Source organism: Eucalyptus grandis, chromosome 7 (genome assembly GCF_016545825.1).
Source record: "Eucalyptus grandis isolate ANBG69807.140 chromosome 7, ASM1654582v1, whole genome shotgun sequence".
NCBI classification, from domain to species: Eukaryota; Viridiplantae; Streptophyta; class Magnoliopsida; order Myrtales; family Myrtaceae; genus Eucalyptus; species Eucalyptus grandis.
Window position 1 is genome coordinate 21,310,438 of NC_052618.1, and position 25,987 is coordinate 21,336,424.

General features: G+C 39.7%; 2 protein-coding genes and 1 long non-coding RNA gene across 11 annotated transcripts; all 3 read right to left on the reverse strand.

The window, feature by feature from the left end:
* Positions 1–1,769: 1,769 nt before the first annotated feature.
* On the reverse strand, positions 1,770–2,494 carry LOC108960872. Its single transcript, XR_005552732.1, has 2 exons — positions 2,341–2,494; positions 1,770–2,126 (listed from the first exon to the last, which is right to left on the reverse strand). It is a non-coding gene; the product is annotated as an uncharacterized LOC108960872 (long non-coding RNA).
* Positions 2,495–5,800: 3,306 nt separating this feature from the next.
* On the reverse strand, positions 5,801–8,905 carry LOC104452987 (peptide methionine sulfoxide reductase B3, chloroplastic). Its single transcript, XM_010067485.3, has 3 exons — positions 8,454–8,905; positions 6,371–6,527; positions 5,801–6,157 (listed from the first exon to the last, which is right to left on the reverse strand). Exons 1-3 carry the CDS (start codon positions 8,546–8,548, stop codon positions 5,993–5,995), a joined length of 417 nt encoding a protein of 138 aa, XP_010065787.2. The 5' UTR covers positions 8,549–8,905; the 3' UTR covers positions 5,801–5,992.
* Positions 8,906–16,796: 7,891 nt separating this feature from the next.
* LOC108958075 (glucose-6-phosphate isomerase 1, chloroplastic-like) lies at positions 16,797–25,686 on the reverse strand. 9 transcript variants are annotated; one of them, XM_039318026.1, is made up of 14 exons: positions 25,195–25,674; positions 24,120–24,552; positions 23,915–24,016; positions 22,272–22,355; positions 21,155–21,217; positions 21,004–21,058; positions 20,427–20,570; positions 20,279–20,344; positions 19,576–19,680; positions 18,678–18,746; positions 18,497–18,576; positions 18,340–18,412; positions 17,390–17,621; positions 16,797–17,241 (listed from the first exon to the last, which is right to left on the reverse strand). In XM_039318026.1, exons 7-13 carry the CDS (start codon positions 20,493–20,495, stop codon positions 17,439–17,441), a joined length of 645 nt encoding a protein of 214 aa, XP_039173960.1. In that variant the 5' UTR covers positions 20,496–20,570; positions 21,004–21,058; positions 21,155–21,217; positions 22,272–22,355; positions 23,915–24,016; positions 24,120–24,552; positions 25,195–25,674; the 3' UTR covers positions 16,797–17,241; positions 17,390–17,438. The 9 variants fall into 9 exon arrangements, 2 of the variants coding, with proteins under 2 accessions (XP_039173960.1, XP_039173961.1); XM_039318027.1 differs by lacking the exons at positions 16,797–17,241; positions 17,390–17,621 and adding an exon at positions 17,884–18,265 and having other exon boundaries at positions 18,360–18,412; positions 25,195–25,685; XR_005553163.1 differs by lacking the exons at positions 16,797–17,241; positions 19,576–19,680 and having other exon boundaries at positions 17,481–17,950; positions 18,127–18,412; positions 20,423–20,570; positions 25,195–25,685.
* Positions 25,687–25,987: the final 301 nt, after the last annotated feature.

Below are 25,987 nucleotides of genomic sequence, written 5' to 3' on the forward strand. Positions count from 1 at the left end.
CAAAGTTAACTAGAATTGGAACAATAAATGTGACAATAGCGTCAATATTGTCTCGCTGATTCGGCAAGAAATTTGGCATTTTTGAATGCGGGGAGAGATGAGGGAGAAACAAAGGAAGAGAGACAAAGCTGCAAGAGCAAGGCGAATGTGCAAACGACTGGGAAAGTGTATCGAATGATGGTCGATTGTGAGAAGTGCCTAAAGAATGGAGGGGGGTTTATATATGCTTAGACCTGTTTCAATTTCGTTGGTGAAGATCTAAATGCCGATCATGGGACAAGAAAGTCTCCATCCGAAGTGTACATTTCCACCCATGATCGGTATTTAGATCTTCACCAACAAAATTGGAACATCAGGGGTTTAAGCATATATAAACCCCCCTCCATCCTTCAGGCACTCCTCACAGCCAACCAACATTCGATACACTTCCTCTGTCTTTTGCACATTCGCCCTCCTCTTACAGCTTTGTCTCTCTTCCTTTATTTCTCCCTCATCTGTCCCCGCATTCAAAAATGCCAAATTTCTTGCCGAATCAGCGAGACAATAATGACGCCATTGTCACATTCATTGTTCCAATTCTAGTTAACTTCGTTATCCTGAAACATCATCCCTTCCACTTATTTTTCTTCTACCGGTCTTTAATACTGCTCGTGGTGCCTGCATCTTTTTCTTTCTCAAGGTCTTTTCCTTTCTCTTCGTAGCTTTCCTCACATTGATGTTGTTCCGAGATCTCTCCTTTTTTTCTTGTATTTGCCATTGTTGATAATGCTCTTTCCAGCTTACTTATGGGGTCTTATTCAAAAGCTCAAGCAGAAGATGTTAGTAGTCGCAGTCCGTATGTTCGGCTGCCGAGGAGGAGCTCTTTTGCCATATTGATTCATAGTACTACTCGGTGTTTGACTAGTCAATGTTTTAGCCCAAAAAAAAAAAAAAAACTACTTGCTGCTTAACAATTTCTTATGTCCTATTACATACTGACATTGGATTTGAGTAGTCCTTAAAGGCTTGAGGGAAGAAGAAACGAGCGGGAGACGCGTTGGCCAACCTCTGCGTCCACCCACTCTCTCGTTCCGACGGCTGAGCTGCAGATTTAGAAACGCCGAGCAGCGAGCTCGCGGCCAAGACTCCAGATCTCAAGCTCGTCAACCTCCGCGTGGGTGCGAGATTAAAGAAGACATAACATAGGGATTTCTTTGTATTTATGATTTTCCCTTTGCATCTATTTAGTTAAGGGAAGTTATGATAAAGAATTCTATATCTAAAATTCTGGTGTCGGTTGTAATCAAAGACATCATCGGAATTTTATATGGAATATATTGTTGCTTTTTTTTTTTTTTATGCCTATTTTAGTTTTGTATACAATTCAGTTTTGTTTTACTTGATTTACTTCTTTATCCATAGGATTTTATATATTATTTAGTATTATAGATGATATTATTTTGCACTTAATTATCATGCCAACTTTTCGAGTTTTCTATGTTACGACTTTTTTGCTTATAGATGTAATGAAGCTTGCCTGTTAAATATATATATATAGATAAAACTGAGTTTTTCTTTACCTTGCACTTCATGCATTATTAAGATTTCACTCCGTGGCACATTTCAATTCCTATTACCTTCCACCAGTGAGGTGGCATCAAAGCCAACAAAGATCACCGGAGAGCAAAACATTGAGCAGCCTTTTTCAACATGCCACATCAAAACAGCTCGGCAAGAAACATCTGCGAGATGGATAACAAGAAAAAGATTTCGGTTTTTATTACTCGAGAGACAAGAAAAAAGATTTCGATTTTTATTTACTCAAGAGACGGCAGCAAATATCTGAGTTCGATCCAGATCAGGAAGATTTATGGGAAGGGCTTATTGTACATAGCGTGGAAATGAGAAGCAAATAATCTCAAATAACAGCAGCAGTTGAAGGCCGCGTCCGGTGATCGACCGACCAGTCTAGCTGCAGAAGTTCGCTGGGAAGGATAAGAGTTGGCAGGAACGAACTTCAGTGAAATACTATTGACGCAATGCCGCTCATCGGTCGGTGTCGGGAACCCTTCGCCCTTGAACACGTGACCCAGATGGCCACCACATGCGGTGCAAGTGATTTCCGTCCTCATCCCATCTGGATCCGGCTGAGATAAAAAAAGTAAGGCAAACCCATCAATGATTTGAAGCAGAACACGCCCGATTCATTTTGCATTTTTCGTCGTTTTCACAGTTTAGAAAGCTTGACAAACACAGAGTGGAAGATGTCATCTATAGCAAGCCATAATAGAAATCGACTTCAATCAGAACCGTCTTAGTTACCTGTGACCACACGTTTATTTGATAAAAAGAGAGACTCACAGTGCTGGTTATAGCTCCGGGAAGGCCCTCGTAGAAAGCAGGCCAGCCGCAGCCGGACTTAAATTTAGTTGTAGACCGGTAAAGAGGAGTCCCACATCCTGCACAATTGTACACCCCCTCTTCAGAAAACTGTCGTATTCACCTGTGCCTGGATATCTACATGTGAGAGAAACAGCAACAGATGAGACAGATCAAGATGACACTTTTTTGTTTGAAGATAATACACGAATATATGTATTGATTTACCGCACACGATACCCAATATCAAACCAGAGGAAAGAGTTGCTTCTTGTACAAAAACATAGTAGAGGAGGCATCGAAAAGTATTCAGTTATGTTCCTTTGTTCTCCATTGGTTTGATACTTGAATTAGAAAAAAGGATGAGATTGCATTCAAAAAGAATATACATGAGTCTTCAACTACTTGCATCAGGCTCGGCAACATTTAAGTCCTCTCAGATCACTTCCAAGCCATTAAATATTTGAAGAGGATTGTTTGTGTGTATAACACCTCAACAATTTAATACTACACAAGACCACAGGAATAGGATCTTTCCTTCTTTCCCCAAAGCATGATATGAGGAGATCATCCACCTATTTTAACAGCTTTCTTTACTAGTGGTTGTATACCTATGTCGCAGCACATACTAACATAACTAATCAGAATGTATCTTCTTACACAGCATTTCAAGAAAAATCAACCATTGTGCTCCCAATGTCATTTGATTTATCCATATCATGCGTTTCTTTTCTTGTTTTCTAGTCAATATTTGCCCAAGCAACGCATAGTACCAAAACTGCAGTCCATCAGGTGCATGAGGCCGGCGAGGAGCTGCGGCTGGAAAGTCGATGACGGTGACAAGGACAGAGGCAAGGAGGGAAGCACTTAGGGTGAGTGAGAATATGTATGGTAGTGAGTGTGTAAAAAAAAAGAAAAAAAAAGTAAATATCAAAAGAGATCAGGAGATAAATCAACGTGATCTTCCACATCCAGAAATTCAAGGGAGATTGGAAAAGAAATCAAAGTGATCTTCTCAGATCTACAAAATCACGAGAGATTAGGAAATAAATTTACGTGATTTTCATATCGTACAATTCCAATTGGGATTGCCTTTGCTCCCATAAATAGGAGTGCTCCCCAACGGAGAAGAACCCACAAAAGCAAGAATATGGAAGAAACAACTTTCTTCTTCCAAAAAAGAGTTGTCTTTTAGAGCAGCGAGAGATCCACTTTGGCGAGATCCACTTTGGCTAAAGTTGTGAGATCTACCTTTGGGTGAAGTTGTATCTCGTTATTTATCATAGTGGAAGTTTGAGGTGGACTACGGTCCGTGGTTTTTCCCTTCACCTTGGAGGATTTTCCATGTTAAAATTCTGGTGTTATTTACTATTCATCTTTATTGCTTTCATCCTATTTAATTTTCACAGAAATAGTAGCGGGAAAAATTATTTGGGCCTTCTCCGCAAATATTGTTTTCTTTTTTTTTCCCAACATGAGGAGAGGAGTGCTTGAGGAAGAGAGAGGCACAAGCGGGAAGAAGAAGCGCGTTTCGTTGAAAAAAGGAGAGAAAATGCAGCAGGCGCTAGAGCAGAGGATTGTGAAAAAACAGGCTTTCAATTTATTTTTTTAATCCACGTCAATGGACACGTGTTGACTTGTTAGTGGGCCAGCTAGGCTTGTGTGTGACAATGCCGATGTTTCAGGACAACGAAGTTAACTAGAATTGGAACAATGAATGTGACAATGGCGTCAATATTGTCGCGCTAATTCGGCAAGAAATTTGGCATTTTTGAATGCGAGGAGAGATGAGGGATAAACAAAGGAAGAGAGACAAAGCTGCAAGAGCAAGGCAAATGTGCAAATGACTGGGGAAGTGTATCAAATGATGGCCGGCTGTGAGGAGTGCTTGAAGAATGGAGGGGGATTTATATATGCTTAGACCCTGTTCCAATTTCGTTGGTGAAGATCTAAATGCCGATCATGGGACAAGAAAGTCTCCATCCGAAGTGTACATTTCCACCCATGATTGGTATTTAGATCTTCACCAATGAAATTGAAACATCAAGGGTTTAAGCATATATAAACCCCCCTCCATCCTTCAGGCACTCCTCACAGCCGACCAACATTCGATACACTTCCTCGATCTATTGCACATTTGGCCTACTCTTACAGCTTTGTCTCTCTTCCTTTTATTTCTCCCTCATCTGTCCCCGCATTCAAAAATGCCAAATTTCTTGCCGAATCAGCGAGACACTAATGACGCCATTGTCACATTCATTGTTCCAATTCTAGTTAACTTCGTTATCCTGAAACATCATCCCTTCCACTTATTTTTCTTCTACCGATCTTTAATACTGCTCGTGGTGCCCGCATCTTTTTCTTTCTCAAGGTCTTTTCCTTTCTCTCCGTAGCTTTCCTCACATTGCTATTGTTCCGAGGTCTCTCCTTTTTTTTCCTGTATTTGCCATTGTTGATAATGCTCTTTCGAGCTTACTTATGGGGTCTTATTCAAAAGCTCAAGGAGAAGTTGTTAGTAGTCGCGGTCCGTATGTTCGGCTGCCGAGGAGGAGCTCTTCTGCCATATTGATTCATAGTACCAGTCGGTGTTTGACTAGTCAATGTTTTAGCCCAAAAAAAAAAAAAACTAGTTGTTGCTTAACAATTTCTTATGTCCTATTACATACTGACATTGGATTTGAGTAGTCCTTAAAGGCTTGAGGGAAGAAGAAACGAGCGGGAGACGAGTTGGCCAACCTCTGCGTCCACCCACTCTCTCATTCCGGCGGCTGAGCTGCAGATTTAGAAACGCCGAGCAGCGAGCTCGCGGCCAAGACTCCAGATCTCCAAGCTCGTCAACCTCCGCGTGGGTGCAGATTAAAAGAAGACATAACATAGGGATGTCTTTGTATTTATGATTTTCCCTTTGCATCTATTTAGTTAAGGGAAGTTATGATAAAGAATTCTATATCTAAAATTCTGGTGTGGGTTGTAATCAAGACATCATCGGAATTTTATATGAAATATATTGTTGCTTTTTTTTTTTTTATGCATTTTTTAGTTTTGTATACGATTCAGTTTTGTTTTACTTGATTTACTTATTTATCCATAGGATTTTATATATTATTTAGTATTATAGATGATATTATTTTGCACTTAATTATCATGCCAACTTTTCGAGTTTTCTAGGTTACGACTTTTTTGCTTATAGATGTAATGAAGCTTGCCTGTTAAATATATATAGATAAAACTGAGTTTTTCTTTACCTTGCACTTCATGCATTATTAAGATTTCACTCCGTGGCACATTTCAATTCCTATTACCTTCCACCAGTGAGGTGGCATCAAAGCCAACAAAGATCACCGGAGCAGCCTTTTTCAACATGCCACATCAGAACAGCTCGGCAAGAAACATCTGCGAGATGGATAACAAGAAAAAAGATTTCGGTTTTTATTACTCGAGAGACAAGAAAAAAGATTTCGATTTTTATTTACTCAAGAGACGGCAGCAAATATCTGAGTTCGATCCAGATCGGGAAGATTTATGGGAAGGTTTTATTGTACATAGCGTGGAAATCATAAGCAAATAATCTCAGATAACAGCAGCAGTTGAAGGCCGCGTCCGGTGATCGACCGACCAGTCTAGCTGCAGAAGTTCACTGGGAAGGATAAGAGTTGGCAGGAACGAACTTCAGTGAAATACTATTGACGCAATGCCGCTCATCGGTCGGTGTCGAGAACCCTTCGCCCTTGAACACGTGACCCAGATGGCCACCACATGCGGTGCAAGTGATTTCCGTCCTCATACCATCTGGATCCGGCTGAGAAAAAAAAGCAAGGCAAACCCATCAATGATTTGAAGCAGAACACGCCCGATTCATTTTGTATTTTTCGTCGTTTTCACAGTTTAGAAAGCTTGACAAACACAAAGTGGAAGATGTCATCTATAGCAAGCCCTAATAGAAATTGACTTCAATCAGAACCGTCTTAGTTACCTGTGACCACACGTTTATTTGATAAAAAGAGAGACTCACAGTGCTGGTTATAGCTCCGGGAAGGCCCTCGTAGAAAGCAGGCCAACCGCAGCCGGAGTTAAATTTAGTTGTAGACCGGTAAAGAGGAGTCCCACATCCTGCACAATTGTACACCCCCTCTTCAGAAAACTTGTCGTATTCACCTGTGCCTGGATATCTACATGTGAGAGAAACAGCAACAGATGAGACAGATCAAGATGACACTTTTTTGTTCGAAGAGAATACATGAATATATATGTCCAAGGATTTACCGCACACGATACCCAACATCAAACCAGAGAAAAGAGTTGCTTCTTGTACATAAACATAGTAGAGGAGGCATCGAAAAGCATTCAGTTATGCTCGTTTGTTCTCCATTGGTTTGATACTTGAATTAGAAAAAAGGATGAGATTGCATTCAAAAAGAATATACATGAGTCTTCAACTACTTGCATCAGGCTCGGCAACATTTAAGTCCTCTCAGATCACTTCCAAGCCATTAAATATTTGAAGAGGATTGTTTGTGTGTATAACACCTCAACAATTTAATACTACACAAGACCACAGGAATAGGATTCTTTCCCCAAAGCATGATATGAGGAGATCATCCACCTATTTTAACAGCTTTCTTTACTAGTGGGTGTATACCTATGTCGCAGCACATACTAACATAACTAATCAGAATGTATCTTCTTACACAGCATTTCAAAAAAATCAACCATTGTGCTCCCAATGTCATTTGATTTATCCATATCATGCGTTTCTTTTCTTGTTTTCTAGTCAATATTTGCCCAAGCAACGCATAGTACCAAAACTGCAGTCCATCAGGTGCATGAGGTCCATCGATGGATTGATTACTAAAGCAGGAAAGCCCCACAGAGAGGGTTGATAAGAGCTTAAGATATCGTGATCAGCCTTAGCAGGTAATCGATGGTAACAGCACAATCATGAGAACGACAAATGAATCATTTTGTAAAATGCCACAGCAGTAACGAGGGGATATTATTCTTAGTTCTGAGATTCTCTCAAAAAAAGGATAGGAACATAGTCCTTTGATCCCTCCTATATCCTGCACATGTGTATAATGTATTGAGCCTAAGAGCTAGTAGTTGAGGAGCTTGACTACTGGCTCTGCATCACTTTCATATTTTAACAGATTAAGAGACCCTTGGAACAATCAAAGTAAAATGAGTACAAACAAGATACAGAGTGTAAAGAAAGGGCATTACAAGGACAATGCAAAAGCATTAGATGAGTCAGAATGGAGATCACACTCCCTCACAACAGATAGAAGTTGTTTCGAGAAACAAGAATTTAGGGGGAAAAAAGAGCTCTCAAAGCACAAAGATTCGCACCAACTGTACGTGATAACCCTACAATTCACACTTTAGGATGATTTCAACACCTTTCCACGTTTGTTTTGATGAAAAGTGAAAGCGTAAGACTTCATAAGTAACCAAGATGTCGGTATTCATGCAGTAACAAATCCTGAGCACCCAAAAGGAACCTAAAAGGGCCGAAGTTTCCAAATAAAAACTAAGTCTTTCCAAACACAGGATGGTTCCAGAGAACTCAGTAATAGCTAAAACTGCTCATTCCCGTGAAAAACCAGAAAACTATAACCCTCCCCAGCAGCTTAAAAAACACTGAGAACATCCTAACCTGCATTACCTCAATGGATTCTCCTATTAAAACGCAATTCACAAAGAATCCACCTCCAACACACTTCACTCGATGCACTGGAATCTGTTGCAATGTGCCGAATCAAAACTCAAACCCCATTTCTGATTCAACCCATTACATTGCAGCATAAACTTGTGAAAAATTTTCCTCCATCCCATAATTTGACGGCCCGAGACAGCGTCTTTCAACAGAATGTGTTTCAAAGCTCGCTGCTCGGTGTTCCCGAGCTTCAAGGAGACCGCATGGCAATCACGTTCAAACGAAACCAACCGAATTCAACAAACCCCAACCCAGTACGGAAAGCGACGCATCAACAAGACCAGGAAGGAACCAAAAACCAAGAATGGCAAAACCCATAATCAAGATAAGCTAGCAGTAAAACAGAGACCCAAAAAAAAAAGAAATCCAAGGAACTACTGACTCGGTGCCCTTCTGCCTCAGGATACGGAACTGCTCGGGCGACAGGACCGCTTGCCACTCCTCCTCCGACTTCCGGACCGACCCGGGCGCGGCCATGGCAACTACCCCGCCGCGGAAGCTCCTCCTCGAACGGCCCGGCGAGCCGAAACCACCGCACGGAGCGGCGGCGGCGACGGGACGAGACGGCGGCGGAGGCGGCTTTATCGGGCGGAACGCGAGGTGGGTCTTCAGGGGAGGAGCGTAAAGAGCGCGGAGCGAGGAGAGAGAAGGGGCTGGTGGTGGCGCTGGAGAGGATGGACCTGGTGGAGGATGAGAGTGATGATGACAGCTTCAAAGCTTCAAAGCCCATTTCTTTATTTTTCTTGTGATGGTGAGAGAGCAACAGAGGGAGAGTTCAACTGAAATTTGCGAGAAAATATTCAGTGGTTCGTGCTTCTGAGATCATTTGGTCATATTTGTTTCCGTGTGTTTGCGATGCTTATGGTAATAAACTCTACTCTCTTAGTGTTCATTCTGATATTTAGTCTGCCGTTCCTCCTCTCTCAGGTTCTCGTGGAACTGTCTATCACGCTCTGTTAAATTTAGTTTAACAGAGTGATGCATGCTGTCATGATGTAAAATGCACGTACCTCACTTCATGGTATGCGTACTACTTATCTCACTCCTCTAATAGCGTTTGGCTATCTCTTATGCTATTCACTTACGGACTTCAAGTTCTCTTTATAATATGTAATGCATAGTGGTGGAGTGAATTTTACTCGTGTTGCCGACATGAAACGCAGGAGAAATGTTTACTTATTTTGCTAAATGAAAGAGGAGATTTAGTGCAATGCATTTGGCTTCTTACTTTATCTCACTGTTTGGTATAGACCTATGCGATCTCCTGATGATGATTTTTTTTTTTTTTTTTTTTTTTTTTTTTTTGGATTTTAACTTTCTCTGCATTTAATCCAATTGCAGGATGTGGCGGTGAAGGTATTCTCGATGCAAGAATATTCAGAAGAATTGATAAACTCCTTTAGACAAGAGGTTTGTTTTCTTTTTGTTTTACTATGTCTCATGAGTTCTCTTTGTTTCTAATATTATTCAGCCAGGACATGCTGAGGGTCGCTTAGACTTTTTAATTTGAATAAGGCATCTCTCCTAGGACATGATATGCAGGCTATGTCTTGCTCTAAGCCCGTTGGCCCGTCCTTGACTTGTTAATTGAAATCATGGAAAACATTGTTATGATAGTGTTTAGTGATTGCTAGATGCGAGGTGGCTGGTTTAATTTTGATAAGGGCCTTCCTTGACAGGTTGTAATTGCAGTTGATAATCTAGATTCAGACTGAGGCAGTGAGGGATAATGGGTTGGCCTTTTAGTTGATAATGAGCCCAAAAAGTGATCTATATTATCCCCGGATGAGACGAGTCAACATCGAGGTGCCAAATGACTCCATCTATGGTGTCACTTGCCCCTACATCTTCTGATTGTTCTTTTTTCTTCTTTTTCCCTTTCCTGATAAGAACTGCATAGTCCGATGGTTTAGAAAGAACATTCTGAAAACCAGTGTGATATAGAGATGAAGTAAGATTGACCAATATGTTCGAACTGCATGCATTTATCTCTATCTCTCTGCACTTGTATGACGAGCCCGTATTTTATTATTCTATAAAATTCTGAAGCCTTTTAATGAATAGAATTTTTTGTGCTTATTCTGTAGCTGGGATTTTTTCCCCAAAGCACGGATATAGTTTATTGGTGTCAGCTCTATTAGTGATGGCATTGGCAATTTTAATTCAAGTGTTGTTCCACTAGTACAGCAACGCAACATTTCCAGTACATGTGGTGATAGCAGGTTTTGATCTCCTTTTTTTTTTCTTCTTTTTTTGCCAAAGGATTATGGATATTTTTCCTTATATTTTCCATGCCTTGATCCATTGCATTATGATTAATTGTGTTGTGTTGGATAGATGTAATAGCATGTGGGTCTACGAAAGGATTATACCTTCTCGTTTTACTCAAAATGAGGAACTTTCTCTTAGGACTTTGCGATTGTTATATGTCCATGCTCTCCCCCTCAGCATGCGTGGTAACATGCAGATTCTGAGAACCTCTTTTGATGTTGCCACAAATTTTCTCACTTCTCATAGAGTACGTTCATGTAGAATTTTATGAAACCTCATTAGCTAGTTGTGGAACTAATCTTAAACCTGCAGGGAAAATGGGTCGATGTTGGCTTCTTCAGATAGCGAGTTTCCATTTGGAAAATGGGTCCATGTTGGCTGTCGGGTATGTATATCAAGTGTCTGAATTACTCTTTCTACACATGGTTTTTAAACTGCTCGTTCCTTTTGAGTTGATAACTGCTGAAATTTTTATGGCTATAGCTGAGCACATTAATGCTGTCATGTTTACCACTTATTGGTTCGTCTTTGTCGAGCTGAAGCAAGTTGTTACCGAACATTTTATCTGTCTGTTTTACCTTTAACCAATCATTTTCAGATGTAATTGGAATTGTATGAATGGTGCATGATCTTCAAATATATAAAAGTAAGGCGTATTGGATGGACACTCATATAGCACGTAGAACTGTTGCACTTTCAATGTGACTGAAAAGAACAAGTTTTTATAGAGTACATACATGGAGTATGATTCTATTCATATTCATTGGAGTGCCTGTGATTAACTAATTGCATGCATTATCTGGAGGATCTTGGACAAGAATTGTTATCTGCAAAAGTTCATGTAAGTCTATGTCTCATTGTCGGTCTGATGAAAGAGATAAAGTAGAATTTTAGATTGCATAAATGGTGCTCGACCGAAAGTCTCTTGTCAATCTTATGATGTCATTGTATTTCCTAGGTTTCTTACTATTAGGGCCTTTTTCCCTTTGTAAATTGCTCAAAGTTCTATCTTCATGGCAGGTCTCAACTTTTACGGCTTCACATTGACGGGGAAGCGGTGGATGAGAAGCCCCTAAGTGCCTCAAAAGATGGAGAATCTAGCCCTTTTAAGGAAAATAAGTTTGGTTAGTACCCGTGGAACTAATGATGGTATAGAAGGTTATTTATATAGTCCAAAGGTCTTGCACCCTTCTTCATCCATTGAGGATCATTATAAGGTACCTTATGTCAAGTTTGTTTGACCTTATTCATGTGGATATGCTTTCTTTAATGAATATTTTCCTGTAATGCCAGGGCTCACCCGTACACTTAGCTATTGACAAGTCATCTCCTTCTGACATAGAAGAAGGTAGTGATGGTATCTGGAGTATCGTGGGTGGATAGGTAAGTAGTTGTATCTTCCTTTTAATCCTATCACCACTACATTTTTTTTTTTGACAAAATCTAATTGAGTGTCACCTCCAGTGTTAAGCATTGTCGTTGAACTGCCTTGACGAAGTTGAATCTTTTTTCTGTGACGTCAGGAAGCGAATTTCTATGTTAATAGCTTCCGACTTTTTTCGTTGTTTTTCTTTCAATAGAAAAAAGTTGGCTCTAAAGCTTGCCTCTTTGGAAAAAGTATCAATTTCTGATATGGCTTAAGTATTTGCAATTTCAGCTTTTCCAATTGTTTCCCGTTGTGCTTCCAAAGCAAGATTGCGTGGAGATTCCTTGTAATTGTCTATCCAAAATGAATTTATATTAATGATTGACCGACTGGGTCATAGCTTTCCTTCCAAGTGTGTCTGGGAAATGAGATGGGCGGAGAAAGCTTACTCAATGGTGCTTTACATTCAGCGTGGTTGTGTGAGTCTGTTCTTCCTTCTTTGAAACCCAATAGGCTCCTTATATGTAATGTTCAATTTGCTCCTTAAAAGTCAGGTGCCACTCTAGCTACGGCCTTCTTCCAATATGCAGTGACAATTGGTTTACTGAATTGCAGGCATCGTGTCGGAGGAACTTTGCGTTGGATGTTGTCTTGCTAGATGCCTTTGGCCAGATTGTGAATAAGGAAATGGAAGTTTGCTTCTTCTTGCTTCTTACTGTGGCTGTCTCTCTCTCTCGCTTTTCACCAACCCCACCTAAAAACAACTATCATAAGAGAAAAAAAGGAAAACGGAAAAAATCATAGATAAGGTGCTGTTAATAATTGACTTTTTTTGCGTTTTTTTTTTTTTGGTAGGTTGTTGCTTCACTTTTGTATGCTAACAGTGGGTCACTGGTGGAGAAAACCAGCGATGCTGAAGCCCCGCTGTTGACAAGCTATGATGGAATCGAATTCGATTCCTATGAGAAACCTAGCAAATTATTGAATGGCCGTGCTTCTTTTAATCTCAAGATATCTCAGGTAGATGTCGGTTGGGTGATTTGTATTATGCTAATGATAGCTTGTCATCTGAATTAAAGATTGCATTAGTGGCCTGCATTGTTTCCAAATATTTGAGTAGGACTGTATACACAAAAAGTAGATGGCATGGGGTAATTGCTAGTAGCATCTCATTAATATGTTGAGCAGTAATAGCATGCTCTGGAGATTGCCTAATCCAAGTAAATTAGGAAAAAAATTATCACTAGCTGGGCAGAGTAATCATGTGTGTAGGTTGTAGATTAAATTTTTCTTTGGTTGAATATTTTCTTAAACATTGTTAGCTATAATGGTTAGATCACCTCTTCAAGAAAAACTTACAGTAGAACTGCAAGAACTTGGACCGATTTTTCCTCTTTCATATAAATACGTTTGGGCATACATGAGGTGTTCATACTTAATATAGTTGATCAACTTGAATCAATTCCAAAACATTTTTTGAATTCAATTCCTAGTAAAAAAGAATATAATAATACATGCCTAAGAGTAGCTGTAATGACCTATTATTGATTCAAACTTTTATATGTGACATTTCTGCTTGTATGTGTGTTCTCCTCTGCATTAGCATGAACTACATTTACTAAATTATCGGCGTGGCAAGTTTAGTGCCTTATTGGTTTTCTAGTTTGCCACCACCAGGATAATAGTCTTTGATTTGCCATTGCCTCATTTTATGATTTTATATATATATTGAAGACAATTGCCTCATTTAATGATGTTTTTTATTGAAGACAATCATACAGCTTACATGGAAAGAAAATTTTCTCGTCCCTGAAACTTAGGCTCTTTTTTTTCCTTTTTCAGCTTTCATCCAAGTGTGATAACAGGTTGTTCCACGTGAGGTTCAACATACCACAGGCTGGAAATTATCCTTTCCTAGAGGCTTTTTCGAATCCCATCCGCTGTATTCCTCGCAACCGCAATGCTAGAACATCTCTGATAATTTGGAAGAGGCCGGCATCTGGCATTTTACCAGTTAAGTGTACTCTATCTTCCAAATATGAATCGCCAGAACTCGAGCATAATACTGTACGTGAAGCAAAACCTAGTTCATCATCAAAAAGGGTTAGATTGGGAAAGGCTGATTATTCCTTTCAGCAGCTGGATGACGAATGCAACTCTAACATCCGTAGTGATTTTAAGGTACGGCTGATCATCATTTTACACTGGTTTCCATCCTGAGATTGTGAGCAGGGTATTGCTAATATGATAGGGGAAGCGTGTTTGGATGTGCTGGTGAGCTACTAGCCCTTTTTAGAAAGATGGTTACATCTATATATTTTTGAAAGATTGCTTTTGATGCATGCAGTCTATATTTAATGACGATTGAGGCTATAGCTTTCTTTCTTTATTCCATGATGAAGGGTACTTTTGTCGAACAAAAGTAAAAAGTGGATAGTGGCTATGTTTGTACTGATTAAGGAGTAGATACTTGGAATTAAGCAAAAAAAAAAAAAAAAATGGAGTAGATTCTCAGTTTTTGTGAGATGCTTTGCCTGTCAAGAGAACTGATATTTCTCCTCAGTCTAAGTGGCAGAAATGCCACATCAACATTTAGCTATTAAGTTACTATTACACTGTGAGATAGTGGAAAGGAAACATGTAAAATTTGTGAAGGGGACAGAATGATACATAAAGCCATGTTGTATGAGGAGATAAAACAATCTGAAAGCCATGCTAGTTCACAAGTATAGCTATCTGATATCAAAGGTAATATTTCGCTTTTGTACATTCATGTGGTCGAGCATGTGTGTCCAATTACGAAGCACCTGGTGAGTCCACTGTCCCAAATTATGAGCCACAGAAGAGTTGGACAACGGGGCACATATGAATTCATTTACTGGTTCAACTTTCCTTTTCCTTTGGAACGAAGAGGTGCCTCTTTCAGAACTCCCAGTTTTCTTTCTTGCCGAACGAAGCAGACGAATTGTTACCTTAAGCAATTTCACCAGATATTATGAACTTGGCGGGTATATCATGAGGACATAATATTTTCCTTGGTAATTGTCATGAATAATTGGTTTTGCATCATAGATCAGCAAAACTGCGGATTGCTTTATTTGATATAAATGCTTTTGAAGAGCAAAGAAGTGTATTCAGTTTATATGGGATGGTCTGGCCAACTCCCATAAACTGGCATAGTTGAGCGATGCTCTCCATTCATATATTAGTAATGATGGTTCATCAAGAAGCTCAGCTGGACTCATGTTAGTTCAGTTGTATTGTGCTTATCACAAACCATGGGTTTCTTTTTGTTAGGCTTGTACTGGTTTTAGATATTACTTATCCAAAAAAGACTGTTACTAATCCTAGGTTTTATTTCTTCTTATAGAACATAGTATGTGTGGAAACACCTAGTAGTGTCCATATCTGGACCTGCTTTGACGTTTAGACTATTCTAAATGCCACTGTTACTTTCACCCGGCTTTGTTTCCTTCTTTAGAACATCTCGTGTATGTCTGCAGATTTCTTGTAGTGTCCACCACTAGAGCTACGTACTTTAACTTCACTTTCTCTGACTCGATAATGCAGGAACATCAGCATGCCCAAATGGAAAATTTTATTGTTGGAATGCAGGACATGTTCCTGTCATTATATTTTCTTCGAGAGTAAATGATGGCATTTGTGGTAAGTAGTCCATCAGAACTTTTTCTCCATGGTCTTGGCCTTTCCAAGCATTCGTTTTCCTGCGTTGATTGTGGACCTCATTCTCCCTTCTGATCATCTGTACATAACACATGCATGTAAGTTCATGTACCATCGAACAAGATCCTGCTGCATTTGAATTGCCCAACAAGGTTGCAATTCCTTCTTAGACATAAGAATATCAGATATGATATTATGAACGGCCAGGGCCAGAAGTCCTCTTTGCAGATCTTAATTGCTTCAATGTCAAGGATATCTCTAATCTTCACTGCAATGAGATATCCAACGCTTTAGTGTCACGGGGCACTGATTAATCATAATTGTGCAACAACAAATTTATTTACCTGCTTTAGCAACTTCATGTCCTGGATTGTCTTCCTCCCCAACAAACATCACTGTTAAAATATTACTTTACAGACTATTTAATGAACCCTAATACCATGAAGACAAGTAAACAAGGGCATATCTCAAGTGATGAACAGATTTGAGACTACTTTTAGGAACTCTCCAACTTTTGAGGACAAGGACATTGATTGTGAGATATATGCATATGAGAAATGAATGGAAACTTTTTTTTCGGCTTTACATCTTAAGGATTGTTTCAAAAGCTAGACGAGAGTGGCTTCTTCAATTGAGAACACTTTGCATGCTTGGTCTGGTTCAATCCAGTGAAAAGAAAGTGGTCAAAACTAGGTGAGATGGAGAACTGGTTTAGTTCGGATTCATCTTTTCCTTAATGCTCGTCGATGAACAGTGTTCCTGAGAATATAAGAAAAATTGTAGGAAGGGGGAAAGGTTGGAGAGGAAACAAAAGGTGCATTTTTTAATGAAATCTACGTGCTTATCGTCATATGCAGGGATCTGCAGAGTGATCGATTGTTAGTAAAATGGATGATGAATGTTTGGATTAAGTAACATCATAATATTGTGATAAGATAGTAATTAATGCTTAGATTAATTTTCCCTTTTCATTGCTTTGTGGATTATTTCAATCAGCCACTTCTTGGATCACTGTTTTGACTGGAAACACCCCAGAAGAAAAAAGAAAAAAAAAACAATTAAATAAACAGGCACAAAGTAACAAAAATTTAATCATTATTTTATCATTCAATTACCATGGTAAATAGACATTGCATGAAGTCCAGCTTACACTTATTAGATGGTGTCTGATTGTCTTCTCAGATATAGATTTTTAATCATCAATCAAGTCAGACCACTCAAATTTCTATTAAGGTGCCGCCTTTCTAAGCATAAAGATGGAGAAATCTATAGGTTGATCTATAATGCATAGTCATAGGCTATGGTTTTTAAGTTAACAAATTCACGAGTCTTGAAACTGGAGATTCCCCTCAAAGGAAATATAATCTGGAAAGTCATCCAGGCAGTGATCCATGGAGCTGTACATTAGCAAACAGAAACATCTCCTCAGCAGAGCCCAGGCTGTGAGGGATTTGGGATAAATAGAAAATTTGAAGCAGCAAAGCGAAAAGACAGTCAAGCGCTTTGGTCATGGAACAAGACACTCCACATTGACATCTTATAAAGTCAGATTAATCTAAAATGCTATGTGCTTAAATGCCAATGAATAAAGAACTAGTAACTTGATTTTTTAACACAGGAAAACATACCCAGGCTTAACATGACCACTAAGCACAAGATAAGGTGTCTTCATTTGAGCTTGAGCTTCCCTCATCCTCTCTGCAGACAAAGAAGGCGCGTCTGAATTCTTCATCTGCTTCAACTTCAATTCTTCCTGGCATTGCTTCATGCGCTTCTCTTGCTTCATTTTGCCAGGCCCTTTTCCATGAAATTTATGGGAAAGCAATCGGAAAGCTTCCTTTGGGGTTAACTCTTGCAAAACATTCAAAACAAGAAGATTGGCATAAAAACATCAAAGTAATGAATTGGCGTTTCTTTGTCAGATGCAAAAGAAATTATAATGGACATTTAGTATTATAAGGCTTTATGATTAATATCTTTTTTCGTTGAAAACTTACTATTCGGCCAAATTCATCTGTCCTTTCAATGCGGACCTCTTTCTGTCCATCATCTCCAATGCCTACCACCCCACTCGACAGTTTCTTTAAGTGTTCCCCGTTCCTTAAGAGCTGATAGTTTCCATCTTAGACAAGCTTGTTCTAGTAAGATACCTGGCCTCATTGAGTAAAGCCAGAACCCGTTTCTGACGAGCAAATACTTCTGCTGCTGCCTTTTTCCCAGCTTCGACACCTAAGAATTTCAGTCGCACATCGGGGCCACGAAAAAAGACAGCCAGTTGGATGAATTGATTTGATTTCTTGACTCGGAGAGGCCACACATATTCTCAACAGCAATAAGCCCAAAACATATAGCAATCATATAATTTAAATAAGAATTATAAGGTAAACTATTTACCAGGTTGATGATAGGCATTAATATTAACTAATGAGGCATATATCTCAACTGCTCGCTCATACAATGCTATAAGAGCCCCCACTGATATAGGGGTCACTTCTTCAACAGTGACTGTTATAGACTCACGATCATTGGCATATAGAGCATAGCCTGTCCCTACAGAGCTTCACCATATCTAAAAGAGATCAATTGCAGAAAACAACCGACTATAAGTAAACTCATGTCTCCTTTCCAAGAGAAGTGTGACATCTTAAACTTCAGAAACAATAGACATAAGAACTTCGACTATTGCTAGAATCTTCTTAAAGGTAAATATTAGTAGCTCTTATTGTAAACTAACTTGAAGCATTCCAAACAGATAGTCACCACAGGTAACACTAGGTTCAAGCTCCCAATCATGACCAGGTGGTCTCTCACAAAGCACTTCAATGAATGTTACGAAGAAGTTGTGCACACCCTCTCTCAGCTGTTGTTTGTAGCTATATGGAAATTAGACAATAACATGCATCAGGAATAATCATGTCACCAGCATGTAAAAGTAATAGTGCATTACTTTATCAAAACATAACTTACGCATGCTGGTCTGTGCTTCCTTTATTCCCATAAACAGTAACCCATTGATTGACCTGTGAAATGAACAATTTGAGACTTAACATTTTGGAAACTAGAGATGGAGACGGAACGCCCTATTTTAACGAAAAAATACGTACCCGATAGCCATCCAAATCAAATTGTTGCAGATACAACTGAATAATAGAAGGCTGTCTTTGTAAGGAAGAATTATCATGTCCTGACAGCAGCAATTTAAAAAGTGAAAGAATTGTCAATGACTGCAAACTGAAAGGGAAAAAAACAACAATTCAGAAGACACTCTCATTCAAATATAAATACCTTAGATGCTACACCATCAGAAGCCCAATACCAACATAAAGCAAGCAATGCAGCAGGGTTGTTCTTCACCTGGAAAAGAAAAAAGTTATTTCCGCTGAAACAGGACTACAAAAGGCAAGAACCATCCTTTGATAAGTGTCAGTAGAGAAGCCACTCAGACAGCTACGGCAAACTACCGATAGTTCTTATGTTGTGACTTCTTCTTTTGTGTGTGCGTTTTTTTTTTTTTTTTTTTTTCGTTTTTGTTTTTTGCACCGAGGGGGGGATGATAGGGACTGCACATCAGGTATTATGGCTTTTGGTCACTAAAAGTTATTATATGCTTCATTTTAGAAGTAAAATTATCCAAGAATCCAAACATCTATGAATTAAGGTTCAGTGTTCAGTACTATTAAATTCTCAAAATGAGCCAGTCACTTTCAAGTTAGAAGTTATGTCTTCTACCAACTTCATTTCTTTAAAGTTAAAGCTAAAGCCAAAAACTCAAACCCACAGCTAAAACCAGAAAGGCAAGCTGAAACTCACAGCGACCCGAAACAGGCCTTGACATTTATGTTTGTGATTATTTGACAAAAGTAGTACAATGATAAGTTACTTGCCAAAGGATTTACAATCTAGGAAGCACATACAGTGTGGATATGCTAAGTTAATCTACAGTCCCTACATCAATGTTTCTGTGGATCTTCTGACACAACATACAAGTTAGCACTATCTTGGACAAGAAAACATAATTAATTCCCAGATTTACATGGGACTGTATCCTTAAAGAGAATTTTATTTGCTGCTAGATTTAATACTGCAAGCAGAGAAAGGAATTACAATCTAGGAATGCAAACAGTGTGGATATGCTATCAGTTCTTAAATGAACGTATCTATGGTTCTTTTTCAGACAACCTACAGTAATGGATATCCTGGACAAAGGAAATAGGATCATCTCTCCGACTTGCATTGCAGATTTACTCTGCATCTTGAACCAGGATTTGAATTGCCGGCAAAATTGATACTACAAGCAGGCAACAAGAGAAGGCACAAATCAAAATGCATGAAACCAAAAGGCTATACTTTGATTCACTGTAGAGTGCATTAGCAACTAGAAATAAATATGCCTTGAAGCAACTAAGCGACAACAATAGCAATTGCCAGTCCTGAGCTTAAATGGATCTAATGGATACTCTGCATTCTATTTTACAGTGAATTATACCGTATGACATCCTCTAGCACATATACTACAAAATATTCTCAGTGCATAATGACGGGAAACAAGTGACAATTCTCCTGCATATAAGTTCACAAGTTACTCTTGCATACATCACAGTGCATACTATCAAAGACAACCGTTCAACTAGTTAGCTGACATCCTTGAATGGCTGATTAGCTATCTATAATCAAGACTCATATCTCGACCATACTTAGTTCATTCGGGCGACCCAGCTTCTTACATCATAAAAGTGCACATGCAGAATCCTAAGCACTACTCACTGAGCAAGATTTTACACCATAAGTTGCCCCACTGGTACTGAAACTAATTCCTTTACTGGACTTGGGTAACAACAAAACATTCCGAAGAAACACCAAATAACATCAGTCGACAGCAATCTTACCACTTTCGTCCTAGTTGCCCCATCCATGAAGGATGCGCCAGCAAGCATTTGTCTGATATCGATCCCCTGAAGTTGGAGTCGCTAATGAATATGCTCTTCGAGTCAAATCAGAATATAACCACGATGATTGGAAGTTAAGCTTACAAACTTGAAGGGCTGCTGGAAGTAGACCAACTGCAGACATTTCAGATGTTATGCCACCCACCCAGTCAAACATTGGAAATCTAGCCAACCAGCCCTCAATCCGCGCAGTGTTGTCCAACAACGAGTTCTCTTATGTTATGGCAACACCCTATATTCATGATGGGAAAAACAGTGATCAATGCAATATCTGCAAAATTGAAGGTGCCAAAATTACACTTAAGCAAACAACCGAAAAGATTAATTTTGACATAACTTCATCCAAGTGCACCATCAAGGTGACATATAGATGAAGACATCCAGTTTCCCAAGTTATTTTGTTAAACATCACAAGCAATAACTTTTCCATGCAAGACTAACAAATTGACTAAGCCTCATTAGCAATAATGACTTTAAAAAGCCACTAAACAGGATTCTCCTAATTATAAAATACATGCACCAAAATGGAGTTTGACCCAAGACATCTGGAAGCTTGCCCTAAAGAAAATGCTCAACCAGAAAAGAAATCAAAAAGGTGTTGGATTTATTTATTTATTTTGGATTTAGGTGATGTGCAACAACAATAGAAAGGCCATGGAACCTACTCTGTCAAAACCACATGAGCACCTTAGCCTTTGACAATAAATCTCTCATCAGTGCCTATAATTGCAAAGAACTGTCAAGTACACTTCAATTAAATACAAAGAATTCGAGATCTTACCACGACGTCAAATGATCAATAAAATAATTGCTTACCAACCAAAAGTGTGGAGATTGGAAATGAAGAGCGAATTTGAAATGTTGAAAGAAGCCAAGCATCTGCATTAACGTGACAATGATTAGCATCCAGACACCCTAGTAATCACACTACTATAGAACTTATAATCATCATGACTGGGAAAATTATTTCACAAAGCCACAGGCACAGTTCTAGACTCTCAAAACTTGAGAACAAAGAGACACATGCTTCTCAACTTAAAACATACCATTTTAATGCTTAAACCAGCTATCCTACAGATGTCCATGCTTCAACTGATTAACAAAGATTATGTTAAAACTAGAAACAATAAACGATAAATCACAATTCCCAACGCTAGCGGTGGAGGGAAAAAAACAGCCACACAGAAGTGATCATAAAAAACAAGTGATCATAAAAAGCATTAAGAGCAAGAATCTTGAAACATGGAGGCCCATATTTTCTCCTTACTTATAGTTACAGAACAATCATTCTGTGTGGATTCATCTAGTAGGCAGATTTCCAACATAGATATCTCTGCACAAGCACTGATTACATTTGACCAAGCTATCAGATACTAATATGCAGCCTCTGATCAGTTCTAAATGGGTTTTAGATTAAGAATGTGAGAGATATTCTATAGGGCGTGTCTACAATGGTTATTGCTTGTGGAGCTCATGATTTGACTTTTAATACTAAACACCTCAAATCTATGAAAATTATATACATATATTGATGTAGAATATTCCCTGTTACTTGTTTTAAACTTAGGATAATTATTTTTTCTTGACGGAAGCCGAGCCTTGTTATCCTCATGGATGGTTGCATAGACTAAAACAAGTAACTTTTTTGTTGTCGCTGCATATGTCCATCAATTTCTTTCATGTATGCATGCTTGTGTGCTGCATCACACATTTTGCTCTTATGTGCACATCATGTATATGCATTTATATATGCAACCAGACAAATATGCATGCAAGTACATATGTATGTATGCTAGTGCACAATAAGTACCCTTACATCAATTGCCGTCCCAAACATAATTCTGACACAGAAAACAATTTAAGTTATGAGTCCTACAAATGAAACACAGAAAAAAGTTGCCAATATTGATGCAGTTCGACAACTGACTCTAACCTTGTCAGCAGCCAATTGATTTCCAAAAGCATTCATCAAGTCAGAAAATTCGGAGAATGAGAGCTTCCCACCTTCATTGTAGTCCTGCGGGAAAAATTAAAGGGTTAACCCGTTAAAAAAATTGGACCGACACAACAGAAGGCCTACTTATTTTAAGAGGAAAATTAAGATGTCCCCGTGCACAAGGCTCTGAAGTTGTAGGTTCTAGGGATGGTTAGATGTACTTATCCTTACCCCTTACTTTTGCAGAGAGTTTATTCCATGACAAATCAACCTAGCTTGTCCTCTAACAGAAAGACCTACTTATGAGAGGGGAAAAATACAGAATTCTCTGTTGCCTAGACCAATTTCCAAAAGAACTGAAAAATATCCTAATTATGGCATGGTGGTCAGACGCTCCAGTAGAGAAATGTGTGAGTGACGCTTGGGGCATTCAGATTGAGAGAGAGAGAGAGAGAGAGAAGAAACAAGAAACGTTTCTGCTATGTGTCCATCTGCTTTTGTTAAGTGCATTTTATGTCTACGATTCTGGATGGTCCTGTGACCAAACTAATAGTTAACTTCAATGATTCTGTTGCCTTAAAATCGTGCAAAGGAACACCATATTGCCCATGGTTATATAATCACAACTCTCTTAATTCCTCCAGCAAAAGTAGTTCTCATCCATGCCAATGTAATAAAAGTCTATGTACCCTCATGCACATGGACATGGCTGTTTGCATGCATCCACGTGGACTACTCCAGCCAAAAGTTTTGGATAACCCGTGCTATAAACAAATGATCTTGAGTAGCTATATCCTATGTGACATTGCAGGATTATGAAGAGGAAGAATTTGGATGCCATCAGAACATGGTCAACACCTTCCAGCTACTTGATTTTACATACATAAAATTGGTTTTTAGCAGTATCAAAACACAGCATGTCAAGCAACCATGATGCACAATTTTCGTTTTCACTTCTAGCGAGAACCAAGTCTAAAACTAACTTAAGATATGCAGAGGGAGATACCTGGGCAGGCTATCAAAAGAATGGCCAGTTTAGTACAGGTTTCCTAGACAACTAATGATATAACAAATTTGAAGATTCGACCATAATTCCCAACTTATGGGTGAAGCGACCAAGTTTGATTCAAATTTATAGCTTCAACTTACTTCTAAACAGGATGTCACAGGATTGAAAAACTACGTAAGTGTTAATAACTTATGCACATGGAAGGAATATGCAATAAGAAGCTATAATAATAATAGTGGTCTGTCACAACACTCAAATATCTTGGACTTCTCATATTCATAGCTTCAGTACCACCACCGAAATAATGACCTTATTCAAGTTTCCAAGCAAAAGCTTAAAAAAAAACAAAAGGAATTACACAGCTAGCGTGCCTTTCAATCTAACTGAGTTGAGAGTCTACCCATGTAAAACAAAACGAAAAGGAGAATTTCAACCCTTAGCCATCAAGTTTTGATCAAACATAACCTGTATTTACCGTCTTCCATCCGGAGACGATCATCCAGATGAAAATTATTGGACAGAATTAATAAACTCACAAACTATTGAAGAGATAGCAGTATAAGAAGCTTAACCCTCCACACTAGAACTTTCCACTTAGATTAATGATAAGAAAGATGACGGTAGAACATACTCCGGTGGGAATGGCGGGACGCGACTCGCTTCAGGAGTCAAAAGGGCCCATGAAGAACTCTCCCCCTCAGCCTCCTGATAAGCTATCCAACTCTGCCTCGACCTAGAAGCCAAAGCAGCCACTATCACCAAGCCTCCATGCTTCTTGAAACAGAGGCAATAGAAAAGAAAAAAAAGCCAAAGGAGAAAGAGAGGTCTCATAGTACCCATACGCCTCTCTCTCCTCCACCACAATATCCCTCGCGGCCGTCACGGCGTCGCCGAAACCCCAAAACTTAGCACCGCCACCAATATAGCCTCGCAAACCTCTTATGCTTCAAAATCCTTGGCTACGTACTCGAGCCTGAAATCGGGACCGAATAAGGAGTAGAAGACAAAGAAGGTCGAGAGGCCAGTCGGCAGCCGGCGATTTCTGTAGCCACGGCTGGAAAGTCGATGACGGTGACGAGGACAGAGGCGAGGAGGGAAGGCTTAGGGTGAGTGAGAGGGCTGGATACAGAGAGAGGGGGGGCGCTTGGGGTGAGTGAGAGGGCTCGGGATAGGAGATTCTTTTTGTGGAGGAAGCGATGGCAGAAGCGTGAGTCTCTTATCTCCATTCAAAACGAGAATTGGAAAACCACCCTTGACATCTGAGTTCACCTGTGTGAAAGAATATTTTTAACCCCATTAACCATACAACTTTGAGCTGAAAAGAGAAGTGACAGGCAACACTAATTGTGATTATGGTATACATCATCCCTTAATCACCATTTTCGACTAGTCCCTTGCGTCACAAACCAAGATAGATCGCCATAGGGGACGGAAAAAAATATAAAAAAAAAACAAAACTTGACGCATTACAAAGGAGTGATCCCAGACAAATCCACAAAAATCAATAAGCTTTGGTTCCACCAACAGGCATTGACACTCAGTATACCATCTAACGGGAACAACACAGCAATAGACTTCAGTGAACGTGAAAAGACACTCTTGGGAAAATTCCACAATGATTCAAACTCATCGTAATCAGACGGACAGACACAACCCGAGAGCCGAGCAACGGTGATCGATCCAAACCAACGCAAAGCATCCCTCCAAATCACAAAATCCAACAACCGGTGAGTGATCAATCGCTAAAACAACCGCCAAACAAGCAACTCATAACACCCAACCTCTCCGAACATAAAAAAAAAAAAAAAAAAAAAAAGTCACAGAATTGAGAAACGAACACCGTCCCTCCCATCAAAAACCAACGAACCAAAAAGGGACGAAAAAAAGATGGAAAAAGGGAAAGTGGCGGACTTCAAGAGATAAACCCAGAAGCAGAAAAGCAAGGACCCATCTTCTCCTTCTTGTTCTTCCTCCTTCTCTGCTTCGACGTCGAGCCTGAAATCACCGAGAAAGAGAGAGAAAATGCAGCAGGCCTCTCCTTCTTCGCCGCGCCGTCGACCCCGCCCAAATCCGCCGAGATCTCCCTCGCGACCGAGCGGCCAGCGACAGGACAGCGCCCGGTCAGCGGCGGGGAGCCTGGTGCCGCTCGGGAACGAGACCGAGATGCCAGAGGCAGAGGACCAGCGACCGAGGCAGAGGCGGAGGTCCGGAGGCGGAGGCGGAGAGAGGTGGGATGCACGGAGAAGGAACGGAACCGAGGCGGAGGCGGAGGCGGAGAGAGGTGGGATGCTCGGAGAAGGAAAGGAAGGCTCTGAGCATTCTTGGTTCTTTCAGAGGAGAGAGAACCCGCCCATTCAAGTGAGGAGAGAGAGAAATTTGCAGATATTTTCTCGAAATTTGCAGATATGGTGGGAAAGGCTGTTGGGGGTAATAATTAGGCAAATTGCACGTTTTGCTCCCCAAGTTTTTCATGTTGTTGCAAAATTCCCCTCGAGTTTTCAACTTTTTGCAATTTACCCCAGCCATGCGAGTATAAAAAAAAAGTAGAATGGTTCCTAAAATATACTGCGTGCGAGAGCACGAGAATTTGATCCGGGTCAACATCAAATGTGACATCGAAATATACTACCGAAATGAATTGCTGAGCAGTCCCTATGTTATTTGTCATAGCTGCACAGGTGAATTTATATCGCATGCTGATGCA